General features: G+C 36.6%; 1 protein-coding gene across 8 annotated transcripts in view; it reads right to left on the bottom strand.

The window, feature by feature from the left end:
* TIAM1 (TIAM Rac1 associated GEF 1) overlaps positions 1-12,961 on the bottom strand; it is a 323,266-nt gene that overhangs the window by 27,794 nt on the left and 282,511 nt on the right. For all 8 annotated transcript variants that reach the window (XM_043994258.1, XM_043994259.1, XM_043994255.1 and 5 more), the window contains 4 exons: positions 10,508-10,611; positions 1,931-2,035; positions 1,224-1,292; positions 774-899 (listed from right to left, as the gene is read on the bottom strand). In XM_043994258.1, the coding sequence (XP_043850193.1) occupies positions 774-899; positions 1,224-1,292; positions 1,931-2,035; positions 10,508-10,611 (404 nt within the window). The remainder of the gene's footprint in view (positions 1-773; positions 900-1,223; positions 1,293-1,930; positions 2,036-10,507; positions 10,612-12,961) is intronic.

The raw sequence follows: 12,961 nt of genomic DNA, 5'->3' as shown, positions 1-12,961 counted from the left end.
ACCAGAGATAATAATATAAGGTGGTAAATTTAATACTATAGGTATCACAGAGATTTGGTAGATTAGGACCCTCAACTGAAAAGGCATATCTTTTCACAGGTGGTCTCACGACACTGTATATTAAGATATATTCCTATAGTGTGGAATTGAAGATTAATTTAGAAAGGTTTTTGCTGAATTAGGAAAATTAAATTTGTGGCTGCCTGTCAAAGTAAATTTACCTCAATATTCCATTAGTCAATTTTCTCTTACAAAAGATTAATATTGATGAATTAAAAAAAATTTTTTTTAGTGAGGCAATTGGGTTTAAGTGACTTGCCCACGGTCACACAGCTAGTAAGTGTTAAGTGTCTGAGGCCAGATTTGAACTCAGGTCCTCCTGACTCCAGGGTCGGTGCTCTATCCACTGTGCCACCTAGCTGCCCCAGACTGATGAATATTTTAAAACGATAAGTCAAGCAGTTCTTCAGCCCATTTCATATGAAATAGAATGTTCCTACCTCAGAAAGACAAGACACAATACTCTTCTTGTGTTCCATGTAGGCTTTCTTCCTAGTGACCCTATATAGATGAATATAATGCAAGGCACAAAACAAAGCTTCCTATATCTCTTTTACTCTTACTAAAATGTGTTGTTAGTGGCCATAAGTTTTCCATGGTATAGGGAAAGAACTGTATAGGGGTAGGGGACTAATGGGGCAGATTACTGAAGTCATGGTATGTGATGAGATACTTCTTAATGGAATCTTATACTATTTAGTGATGCTGCTTACCTTAAACTGGTCAACTCTCTCAAGTTTATCAAGATCAGGCACCAATCTTACTCCATCTTCCAAAGTTTTGAGAAATTCTACTTGAAATGCCACCATTTCAGTTAAATTCCCAAAGAGCACATCAAGCTAATAAAAAAGAAAGACCTTGATCCACCAAAGATTTCACAAGCATTTCAAAATTTCATACTCATCTTTTCAAACAGAATTTTCAAAGAAAAAAAGTTCTGGATTATGTTTTACCTTCCCAAATCTAAATAACTATTCTGTAATCAATTTAAAGGTCATACTCACACAAAGAAACAAACTAAAAGGCAGTATTTTACCTACTCAATATAATTAAATGCATGAAAACATTCTTTCAATCATCCTTTTTGTCCATCCCCCAAAGTAAAAAAGGGTATGAATTTAATTGTATGTATCTGACAACATTAATACAATTAGGCACCATACCTCATCTTGGGTGAGGAAAGTTTCTTTTTGAAGAGGTTTCAGGTAGCTCTCCATGAGACAGTTTAAATCCTAAGGGTTTAAAAGTACTCTTTAATAAATCTAAAAGCCCTTAAAAGCATATAAAGAAACAATGCAGAAAATATCCTAAATTCTATTATTAGTCTTTCAGAAATAAATTCACATTTGCAGAACACAATATGTAATTAATTACAAAACAGTTCACAGGGAACAATACGTTTCCAGCAAAGGGTCACGATAGCAAAAAAAAAAAAAAATCACAATTAATATAGGCTTGTGTAATTTAAATTAATACTTTCAAGTATCAACATATGCTTTTAGGTAATCTGTGCTTCTGGATAATCTGGTATTTATCACAAATCTAAAAGGTAAGAGGGTTTATACCTTTTAAAGATACAAATGTAAAATCTACCCTCTTCCTTCTCTAGTCACTACATTTTTATTAGAATTTATGTGTTTTTTGATTACTCCTTTTAAGCATGAATTAATCATGAGTTTAAAATCAATCAGGAAGGATTTATTAAAGGCTGATTATTGCAGATAGCTACAGACAGAAAAAAAAAAAGAGAGTTCCTGCTCTTATGCAACTTAAAGTTATGTACATACTGGGGAGTGGAGATGGAGATGAGGGGATAGGCACAGATAGGTACAGGGAAGGAACAGAAGGGAAAATGAAGAAATAGACTTACTTTAACATAGGTTCGTTCAGTTTCAAGGAGTTCACAAATAACCTTGCGTAGTTTATCTGCATCTGTTAGTTGTCTCATAGTCACCAGCTGGGGTCCTGTGCATTCCTGAGGAAGCAAGCTTAGGTTAGAAGGGTTCATCTCAGTCAAAATGTGGCATCCTGCTCTATACTGTTTAGAAGGTTGTTGGGTTTTTTTTCTTTTTTGTGGGGCAATGCAGGTTAAGGGACTTGCCCAGGGTCACACAGTTAGTAAGTGTCAAATGTCTGAGGCTGGATTTGAACTCAGGTACTCCTGAATCCAGGACCAGTGCTTTATCTACTGAGGCACCTAGCTGCCCCCTAGAAGGTTTTTTTTTTTTTAAATGTAGTACAGACACCTGTCTTAGCTGTCTTTTTTGTGGCCCAAACCTGTGATTTCATCAGTATAGGGCATTTCCAGTAGCATAAATCCCTCTACCAATACAGACTGGTTTTTAAAGCCTTTTATAATTTGGTCTTTTCCTTTACAGCCTTCTGACACCTTCCACTCCCCAGTGTACTCCACGTTCTAGGGACACTGGCCTCCTCACTGTTCCTTGTACACTATGCTCCATCTTCCGACTGTGCATTTTCTCTGCTTGTCCCCTAGGCCTGTAACTCTGTCTCTCCTCATCTCTGCCTCCAGTCTTCCTTTAAGTCTCAGTTAAAGTCCCTCATTCTGCAGGAATCCTTTCCCTGTCTTCCTTAATCTTGGTGCCTTCCCAGTATTAATTATCTCCAATTTATCCTGTATATCTAATTTGTAGACAGTTGTTTTCATGTTGTCTTCCCCATTAGACAGTGAGCTCCCTGAGAATAGGATCTGTTTTTCCCTCGTTTTTGCAACGCCAGTGCTGATCACTGCCTGGCATACAAAAGGCACCAAATAAATGCCTGATGGGCTAATTGCCATGCAACTACAGTCTTCAAGAACTGCCCAGAGTCACTGATTTTCTGGGCTCTAAGGCCAGCTTTCTACCCATTAGCTCATATTGTCTCTGTCTCAACCAGTCTTTTGCTCCTTAACAATAAATATCTCAATGTTGTACCTTATTCATATCTTATATTTATATGATGCTTTATACCTTACAAAATGTTTCCACAAATATTTTCTCATTGGATCTTCAAAATGACTGTTGAATATAGAGTTTATTATTATTCCCATTTTACATATGAGGAAACAGAGTCACAAAGTGGAAAAATTACTTTCTCAAGGTCAAACAGTTGGTTATAGGATTCAAACCAGGGACTCTTGATTACTACATTGGTGAACTTTCAACTACTTCCCAAAGTTGGTTAGATATATACCCTGTCCCAAGTATGCTTCTGTTAAATATATTGACTACAGAGATATACTACACAGACACACATAAATAGAACTTTTAAGAAGCACCATTGTTACTGTAGAATGCAGCTATATAAGGTGTCTCAAAAGTCTTAGTGCAAATTGCATACTCTAGTCTTTGGGGAAAATTGGAAGTTACCCTTCTCTGGATCTGCAGTACCTCTCCCAATCTCTATAAACTTCCAAAGATTACTGATAGCAGCTCAGCAATCCCATTTACCAATTCTTTCAGTACACTGCTATGTAGCCTATTGAGGTCTGATGACCTAAACACACCAAAATAGCTAGATGTTCTCTTATTATTTCTTCATTTGGGTTTCAATAGTTAATTAATGATTTTTTTATCTTCTTTTCCATCCAGAAATCATGCTCTTTGGCAAATAAAACAGAAAAAAAAAGGGTTGTATAGTTCTTTTTAACTATCATCAATGGTATTCAAATTTCTTTGATTTCACCTGCCCAATATGATATTTCTACATAAATTATGTAATATTCAAATGTACAAATACATTCTAACACACACAGAAGTGGAAATTTTAGAGGGATGAGATAAAGATGAAACAAACAATATTTTGTTAATAGAACAAAATTTTCTTTTGCCTGAGAGCAGTGCGATTGAATATGCTTCATTACTTTTGAAAAATCCCTACACATATCCTGGGAGAGAGAGTGGTCTTGGAATTAGTAATTGTTAGTTAGTAACTGTTAGGATAATTTGCTCAATGTAGCTCTCTGGGCAGGAGAATGTTTTATTTTTTTAATTCTTTTATTTTTATTTTTTGATTGAAAGGGATATAATACTACAATAATAGGTCAGAAGTCCCTGAACACAATATTTACCAGATACAGTGTAAAAATGACAAGCAAAAATGAAATTATGTCTGATAACTAATCTACATGAAGTTTTCATCATAAATTCATTCTCTTTCTTCACCTTAATTTTCTATTTATGCTTAGATATTTTAGTTGTGTTTTTGTATAAGTGTCATGAACAGCAAGATAGCAAGAGAATAACATATAATAAGGAAGGGTCTAGGTTGGAAAAGGCTTTAAATGCTGCAGTTAATATTTGATTAGGGGAAGGGGAATGGTGGCATGGATAGAAGACAGGTGCTTTGGGGAAGTCAAGCTGAGATGTATATTGAATACATATTGGAAGGGGGAGAGATATGAGGCAATGAAACCAATGAGGAGTCTACTGCACTAGTAAAGGAATAGATGATAAGGGTCTTAACCAGGGTGGTGGTTGTGTGAGTGAAGAGGATATATATATATAAAAGTAGCATAGAAATAGAAATGACATGACTTAGCAACTACCTGGATATGTGGGTAAGTAGAAGTAAGAAGCCAAGGATGACATTAAGGTTACAAACCCAGAAGGATGGTGGTTGTCCTTCATAGAAATAAGGAAGTTCATAAGAGGGATAGGTTTTGAATCAAATAACGTAATGAGATCTGCAATGGAGGTCCCACCTTGTCCAAGTTACATTATCTGTAACTCACTTGCTTCCACCCCCACCCTTCCCAAAGTGTGTGTGTGTGTGTGTGTGTGTGTGTGTGTGTGTGTGTGTGTGAGACATACAAGGCCTTAGACTAGGGAGTAGGCACTGGCCCATGGGAAGAGAAAAGATATGGATGGACCTCACTACCAATATCTACATTCCAAAGTTGGGGGTTAGGAATGAGTACTTTTTTCCTTTTTCAGTTTCATCTTTTACAACCTCAAGCCTATACCCAGAGAGGCACAAAAGGCTATATATTTGTATGATGTAACAAAATGAGCTTTTATACTGAATGTTACTTGCATTAATATATGGTGAATCATTTTGATTGCATCTTTGATGTTATAATTTTCCAAAAGTCAGTTAAGGAAACTGCATTGTACCTGCAGTTTTAGCAACTGCCTGTTTAAATGTTTTCCTTAAGGTATTAGGCCTTAAATGTTGCAATAGTTCTTTGGCCCATGGGTTGCCATAGATGTTGTCTTGGATGGCAGAAAAAATGACTTTTACTCTGTCACACAATGAGCCACATGCACTTAAATGACTTAGGGCATTATCTAAAATCAGTAAGGTTTTAAATGTGATATTGTGGTCTTTGCAATATTATTCAACAGCTAGGCTAAAGTAACTTGAAAACCAGTCCTCAAAAATAGCTTTAGTCACCTATGCTTTCTTATTTGACTGCCAAAGAACTGGAAACAATCACTGGTTGTAGCTTTTCAGAACATAGACACCAATAAACAAGCATTGGCTTTAACTTAAAATACTCTTCAGCATTACTTCCCAATAAATGTTGGGAGATCCTTAAACACTTTAAAAACAAGTTTTGTTTTTTCTTTCTTAGAAATGTAAGTTTTGGAAGGCATCCTTTTCCCCGGGAAGCCTGCTTCATCCACATTAAAAATCTGTTGATCAGTATATCAGCCTTCTTTGATTATTTTCTTCAAAACATCAGAATCTTTAGCTGAAGTGTCCTCATCTGTACTGGCTGACTCTCTGATAATTTTAACATTATGCAATTAAACTCAATTTTATAGCCATCAAACAAACCAACACTTGCAGTAAAAGTTTCTTCATTATCCATTTCATTTATATTTTTCCTTCACTGCCCTAAATAAACTTGAAGTTTCTGTCTGAACAGCTGTGCTAAGATGAATGCATTTTTTATTGCAATTTTCAATCCATACAGCCAAAAGATGTTTCATTTCTATTATTGTAACACTTCTATTCCTTATTGTTTACAAAGAACAAAACCTGATGCAATTTTACCTTCTTCCATGATTTTCACCTAAGTGCTTTATAATACTCATTATAATACATTCAGGCATTCTAACATCTTGTCCTGTTTTAGAGTTAATATTTCTAGAGTCATGTTGTTCAATTACATCAAATTTTTATTCTAATACATGTCAAATCCATGCATTCTGTTTTTACAGGGCCTGTAAGCTAAGAATGTTTTTTTACGTGTTAAAATATAATAAAACTTGATTTTAAAATGTAAAAAAACATTCTTAGCTTGCAGGCCATGCAAAAACAGGCAGTTGCAGATTTCTGTTCTAATGGGTTCACTTTTGGACATGTTGAGTTAAAATATCTCCTGGACATCCAGTTCCAGGCTTCTGATAAGAAATCTCATCTTTTTGTGCTAGCAGAGTTTCCATTTGAATTATTCTTCCTTTTGTTCATTTTATTAGAGGATCTTTTTTAAAAAAATTAACAATTTTTGGTAACATAGTACCCAGCAGCACATCACATCCATACACGGTAAGCAAGTGCAGATTGACTGACAATGTAGCAATGTATTAAAAACTTTTGACAAGCTTGCAAGTGTTACATTAATTGGATTTTGGTTTCAATTAAATAGGAATTGATTTCATAATTTGACTTGGTATCATTTTTTATAATTTCTAAATAGAATTTTGCATTATTCAAACACATTAATCTTGATCTAACTGTATAACAACAAATGCATGATAGATATGTAGAGTTATAAATAAAAACAAAGGGCAACAAGGCTTAAAAGAATAAATATTATATAGGTACTTTAGGAAGTATATGAAAAAAATCCTCCTGAACAATCTCTCACTCGATCTTTCCATTACCACTATTGTCCCATATCTTTTGCCTTTTGTGGCTAAACTCCTCAAAAGGTCACCTAGAATAGGTGCCTCCACTTTCTCTGAACTCTTTTTATCCCTTATAATCTAGCTTCTCACCTTATTCCACTAAAATCGCTCTCTCCAAAGTTACTAATAAGCCTTTTCTCAATCCTTATTCTCCTTGAACGACCTGTAGTCCCTGACCCGATTGATCATTCTCTCCTCCTGGATCCTCTTTTCTCTTTAGGTAGTCAGTCAGAACGCCACTTTCTCCTGGTTTTCCTCCTCCATTTGGTCACCAAAGTAATTTTCCTAAAGAGCCTGTCTGATTCTTTTACCTCTATTCAATAAACTGCAGTGGCTTTTATTGCCTCTAGGATCAAAAATAAAATGTTACATTTGGTATTCAAAGCCTTTCATAACCTAGTCCCCTTCTATCTGGCCAATCTTCTTACACCTTACTCCCTACCACACACTATTCAATCCAGTGACTGGCCTCCTGGCTGTTCTGTGAACAAAATACTCCCTCTCTTGGTTCTAGGCATTTTCTCTGGCTGTCCTTCCTGGCTCTCCCTCCTCAGCTCTGACTACTGACTTCCCTGGTTTCCCTTTAAATCCCAAACAAAATCCCACTCCTCTTAATTCTAGGGCCTTCTGTCACTTAATTATTTTCTATTTATCTTATATATAGCTTGCTTTGTAAATATTTGTTTGCATGTTGTCTCCCCCATTAGACTGTAATGGGAAAGGACTATCTTTTGCCTCTTTTTTCTATATCCTCAGTGCTTGGCACCTAGTAAGCACTTAGTAGCCATTTATTGATGATTATGGATTAGAACTATTAAATATTATAATAATATACAATTATAGAAATATTAACACATAATATTTTTCTCCAGTGCCCTTTCCAAAATTCGTGGGAAAGACCCTTGGAAAGGTCAAAAAGGTTTTTCTTAGGGAAATAGTTAAGGATAACAAAAAAATTTGAATCTTACTTTTCCTGATCCTTGAAGCCAGATTTTGACTGACTAGGATCCACTAAAGGAAAGTGATCCTTCCCATCGAATGGGAAGTTATTCTCTACTTCCTATCCAGTTTAAATGATTAATACAGATGTCTAGAAGAAGCCCTATTGACTCCTCCAGGGGAGTAATTAAATAGGAAGTGGGGGCAGCTAGGTGGCGCAGTGGTTAAAGCACTGGCCCTGGATTCAGGAGGACCTGAGTTCAAATCCAACCTCAGAAACTTGACACTTACTAGCTGTGTGACCCTGGGCAAGTCACTTAACCCCAATTACCTCATCCTCCCCCCCCCAAAAAATGGAAGGGGATACAGACCTGATTGCTAGGTTTCTGGAATGTTAGCCCAGAACTGTATTGGAACTTTTTTACTCAGGATTTCTATGTATGCTACTTAAAATTGTCTTGAGGCAGAGAGTCATGTGAAAGTGCTTGGGGACTTCATCATTTTGGATACCTCTCTGCAAATCAGACATAACTTAGAATAGATTAATGTCAAATTAAATAAAAATTTCTTGCAAACTTAAGCAAAAATTAGAGTATAGTATTAGTACTAATATGTTTTCTTTAACAGTATTACTAAGTTAAAGTTATTAGAATTATACAGGTTTGGTAATGTGAGATTTAAAATTAGAAATTAAATCATAAATCTCCCCTCTTTAACCTTTCCCTTAATTTTCATTAGCCTCCTGAAATGTGCTTATGGAGGGCATCCTCTAGCATATACACCTTTTGAGCACTTACAAATTGATTATATTACTATGCCAAAAGCAGGACATTATAAATTTTGCCTTGTTATAGTTGATCAACTCACTAGGTAGGTGGAGGCATTTCCCAGCCCCCGAGCCACAGCTGCCTTTGTTGCCAAAATTCTTCTTAAAGAGATAGCACTTCTGACTTTTGGCCCACCAACCCGCATCGATTCTGACAAAGGCACACATTTCACTGATTCGATTTTATCCCAAATCTACTCTCTCTTGGGAGTGACTCCAAAATTCCACACGCCCTACCATCCACAAAGTTCAGGCCAAGTTGAACGTATGAATAAAGAGCTTAAGAGTATGATTGGCAAATTATGTACTGAAACCCATTTGAAATGGCCTGATGTTCTACCATCGGCATTATTCTATCTTCCTGACAAATTTCAGCATTAGGAGAGGCCAAAAGTAAGTCATCAACATATTGTACTAGTGTGGAGCCTTTAAAGGTAATGGAGGCCAGATCCTGATGTAAAATTTGGGAAAATAATGTGGGACTGTCTACAAATCCCTGTGGGAGTCTAGTCCAGGTCCACTGTATCAGAGTTCACAGCAAGTTAGTCTCTGAAATGATAAGTTTCCATATCACCAAAGACAGTATGATGGTAAAAATGCGTGCTATGCTGCATAACTGAGAATATATTAGTGATATATACAATAATTCCAAACCATACCCAGACTTAAAAAAAACTGGCGTCTCTCCATTATCGCTAACCGACTGTTAAAACTTTTTACCACAGTAACAACCTAGAAATAAAGCTTATGGACATATGTGCTATTATTTACAATATCAGACTTCTTTGTTTCATCTTGCATACTCCTTTTTATATTCTCTTATGCTCTTATTTACATATTTGAACATCTGTACTTGGCAATGAAACTCAAAATGAAACTTAGAACCAAAATATTTACAATTTTTGCAGATGACTGAGTCACATCACTGCCAAATGATGTAGTTTTTAATAAGAAAAGTACAATTTCTCCTCTCATTACACTAAGCTTCTACAGAAGAGCTTTTATAATTTTTTGTAGAGGATGGAGTCTAAGTGGAGTTATTTTGTGAGATATTTTATACCAGGAGTAGGCAATCTTTTTTTCTTTCAAACCAGTAACACACAGAAAAGTCATGATGGCTCCACAAATAAAGAGAACTTTAAGTTTTCAACTAATTTTCCTTTTAAATTAAGAACAGGCAACAAAACTGTAAAAAAAATAAAACAAATACCCTATATATGTATATAACTTCCCTGAATTCTTTATTATAGTCAGTTAGTTAGTCAAAAAATTTATTAAGTGCCTGCTATGTTTTAGGAACTGCACTACCTGCTTACCATTAAGAAGGCTATTAACAGATAGTAGGGAAAAAGGTGCATAGATGGCTAAAGAGAGACACATAGACATATACACACATAGAGGGAGACAGACTAGAAAGAATTCCATTACTTTTTGGAATATGCATAAAAATAAAGAATGCATAAAGAATAAGTACAGAAAGAGGCTGAAGATGTGCCGGGACTGGATTTTCCAAATTGTGGATGACACCACGAGTACAATTTACACAATGCATCATCACTTTTAGAAACACCTAAAGGATCAGATATTTTCCTAAGGAAAAAACCCTCTATATATATACAGGGACCAAAGAACTATGTCAGCTATGGTGGAATTATAATAGATTCGCCCGTTAGATTTTAAGCTACTTGAGAGCAAGGAGTGCCTTTTGCATTTTTTTTGTATTCCCAGCATTCAGCACAGTGTCTGGCACATAGCAGACATTTAATAAATGTTTATTGATAGACTGATTCATAGATCTGTAAACAAAAAGAACATCTCCCACCTTGCTTGTTTTGTCACCCTCATCTGAGGACTCCAAGTCCTGTGCTTCTGTCTCTTCAGGAGTCATCTCAGCACTTCTGACCTGCTCAGAGCAAAGGCTGTTACCTGTTGAAATGTAAGCCAAAACAAAACAAAACATAATTTCAGAAGTGGAAGGGGCCTCAGAAGTCATCTAGTCCAGCCCATATGTGAGAGGAAGAGCTGCCCCATAAACATACCCAAAAAGTGACTATCCAGTCTTGGTTTGAAGGCCCTGATGACAACCTGATTCTCCCCTCTGCAGTCAACCAAAACAAATCTAGTTCCTCTTACATATAACAATTTTACAAATACACATAGATAAACCTGGCCCCCCTAAGTCTTCTTCAGGCTCAGTATCTCCATTCCTTCTACCTTTTTTCACCAGCTTGGATTCAAGTACCTTAACTATCTTGGATGCTCTTCCTTTGGACTGTCTCCAGTTGATCAACAGCCTTAAACTGTAACATCCCAAACAACAATATAGTACAGAAGGAAAGATACTACCTTATCTCTAGAAGCTATATCTTTCCTAAAATTAGTTAGCATTTACATAACACCTTCAAGGTTTGCTGAGCATTTTCACATTTTATTTCACCTGATCCTCCCCAAAATTCTATTAGGAAGGTGGTAATATTACCCTCATTTTACAGATGAGGAAACTGAGACCAACGGGGGTTAAATGACTCGCTGAGGCTCACATAATTAGTATCCGAGGCAGGATTCCAGGTTAAGTCCTCTTGACTCCAAATCCAGGGCCTTATTCACCTAGGCCACCTAATGTTAGATTCCACATCACAATACTCATTGAAACTGAGCTTGCAGTACATTAAAAAACTCGGGCTGTTTGCAGCTGCACTACCATTAAGCCACACCTCTCTCATCATGTAAAAGTGATTTTTTTGAATCCAATTATAAGATTTTATATTTATTCCTACTGAAACATATCTTACTAGATTTCGACCAATGCTTCAGCCTGTCAAATATTCTTTGGCTCCTGATGCTGTAATTCAGTATGTTAGCTCTCACTTTCAGCTTTGATTTGATGAGCATGCCATCTACAACTTTATCCAGGTCATTGGGCAAAAAAACGTTAACAAGCAGAGAGCCAAGAAAAGGTCAATGTAATAAGCACTCCTGCCAAAGTGACACCAAACCACTGAAGACTATTCTGAGTGTGTATGACTTTTTTACTGTAGAGGTCACATCTTTGCACCTTTAAATAAGGAGAGTATGAAATACTTTACAACAAATTTTGCTACTATCTAGGTAATACATCTGGACAGAGACAAAAGTATTAGCAGGAAGACAAATGTTTTTTGAACAAGGTGAATATCAGAATTTGTTTTGTCTTTTTCTTCAATGGGAGGGTAGAGGGCAGAGAGAGAAAATGGAATTTTAATGTATTAAAACTGAAGTTTTAAAGTTACCTTTAGAGGGCAGCTAGGTGGCGCAGTGGATAAAGCACTGACCCTGGATTCAGGAGGATCTGAGTTCAAATCCAGTCTCAGATACTTGACACTTACTAGCTGTGTGACCCTGAGCAAGTCACTTAACCCCCATTGCCCTGCCCCCCGCCAAAAAGTTAACTTTAAAATATCTTTGGTATTTTTTCCAGTACTTGTCCTGCTTGATCGCTCTTGGTACCATAGGACACTTGTCAAGCACCCTCTTCTGCTGCATACTACTTCCTCCTTAGTTTTTTGTGACACTGCTCTTTCCTGGTCCTCCTGACTGTTTCTTCTCATTCTCCTTTGTTGGATCTTTAGGTAGTTTATATCCAGTAACTATTGATGTCCTTCAAAGTACTCTCCTAAACCCTCGCCCCTTCTCCCTCTATATTCTTTCTCTTGGTGATTTCATCAACTACTCTAGATTGAATTATCCTCTTTTCTTTTTTTCTTCTTTTAAAGCAATCAGGGTCACACAGCTAGTCAGTATCTGAGGTCATATTTGAATTCAGGCCCTCCTGACTCCAGGGCTAATGCTCTATTCACTGCCCCACCCATCTGCCCTTCAATTATTATCTTTAAACAGATGATTATTAGATCTATTTATCTATCCCTAACCTCCCTCATAACCTCCAGTTTTGTATGTCCAACTATCTATCACACATTTCAAACTCGATGGTCCATAGACATTTTAAACTCAATATGTCCAAAACTGAACTTTATTAACTTTCCCCCGCAAAATATCCCTTCTTTTTAACTCTCCTATTTTTCCCCCAAAGGTACCACCATCCTCCCAGTCCCCCAGGCTCACTACCTAGGTATCATCCTTGATTCCTTACTCTTTCTCACACCTCATATTCAATCTGTTGCCAAGGCCTGTCCATTTCCCCTCTGCAACATCTCTTGAATAAGCTCCCTTCTCTCCTGTGACACTGCCACTACTCTGCCTCATGCCTTCATGACCTTCATGCCTCAATTACTGCAAC

Source organism: Dromiciops gliroides, chromosome 3, assembly GCF_019393635.1.
Source record: "Dromiciops gliroides isolate mDroGli1 chromosome 3, mDroGli1.pri, whole genome shotgun sequence".
NCBI lineage: Eukaryota > Metazoa > Chordata > Mammalia > Microbiotheria > Microbiotheriidae > Dromiciops > Dromiciops gliroides.
The sequence above is the reverse complement of the archived record's forward strand: the minus strand, read 5'-3'. Positions and strand labels throughout refer to the sequence as shown.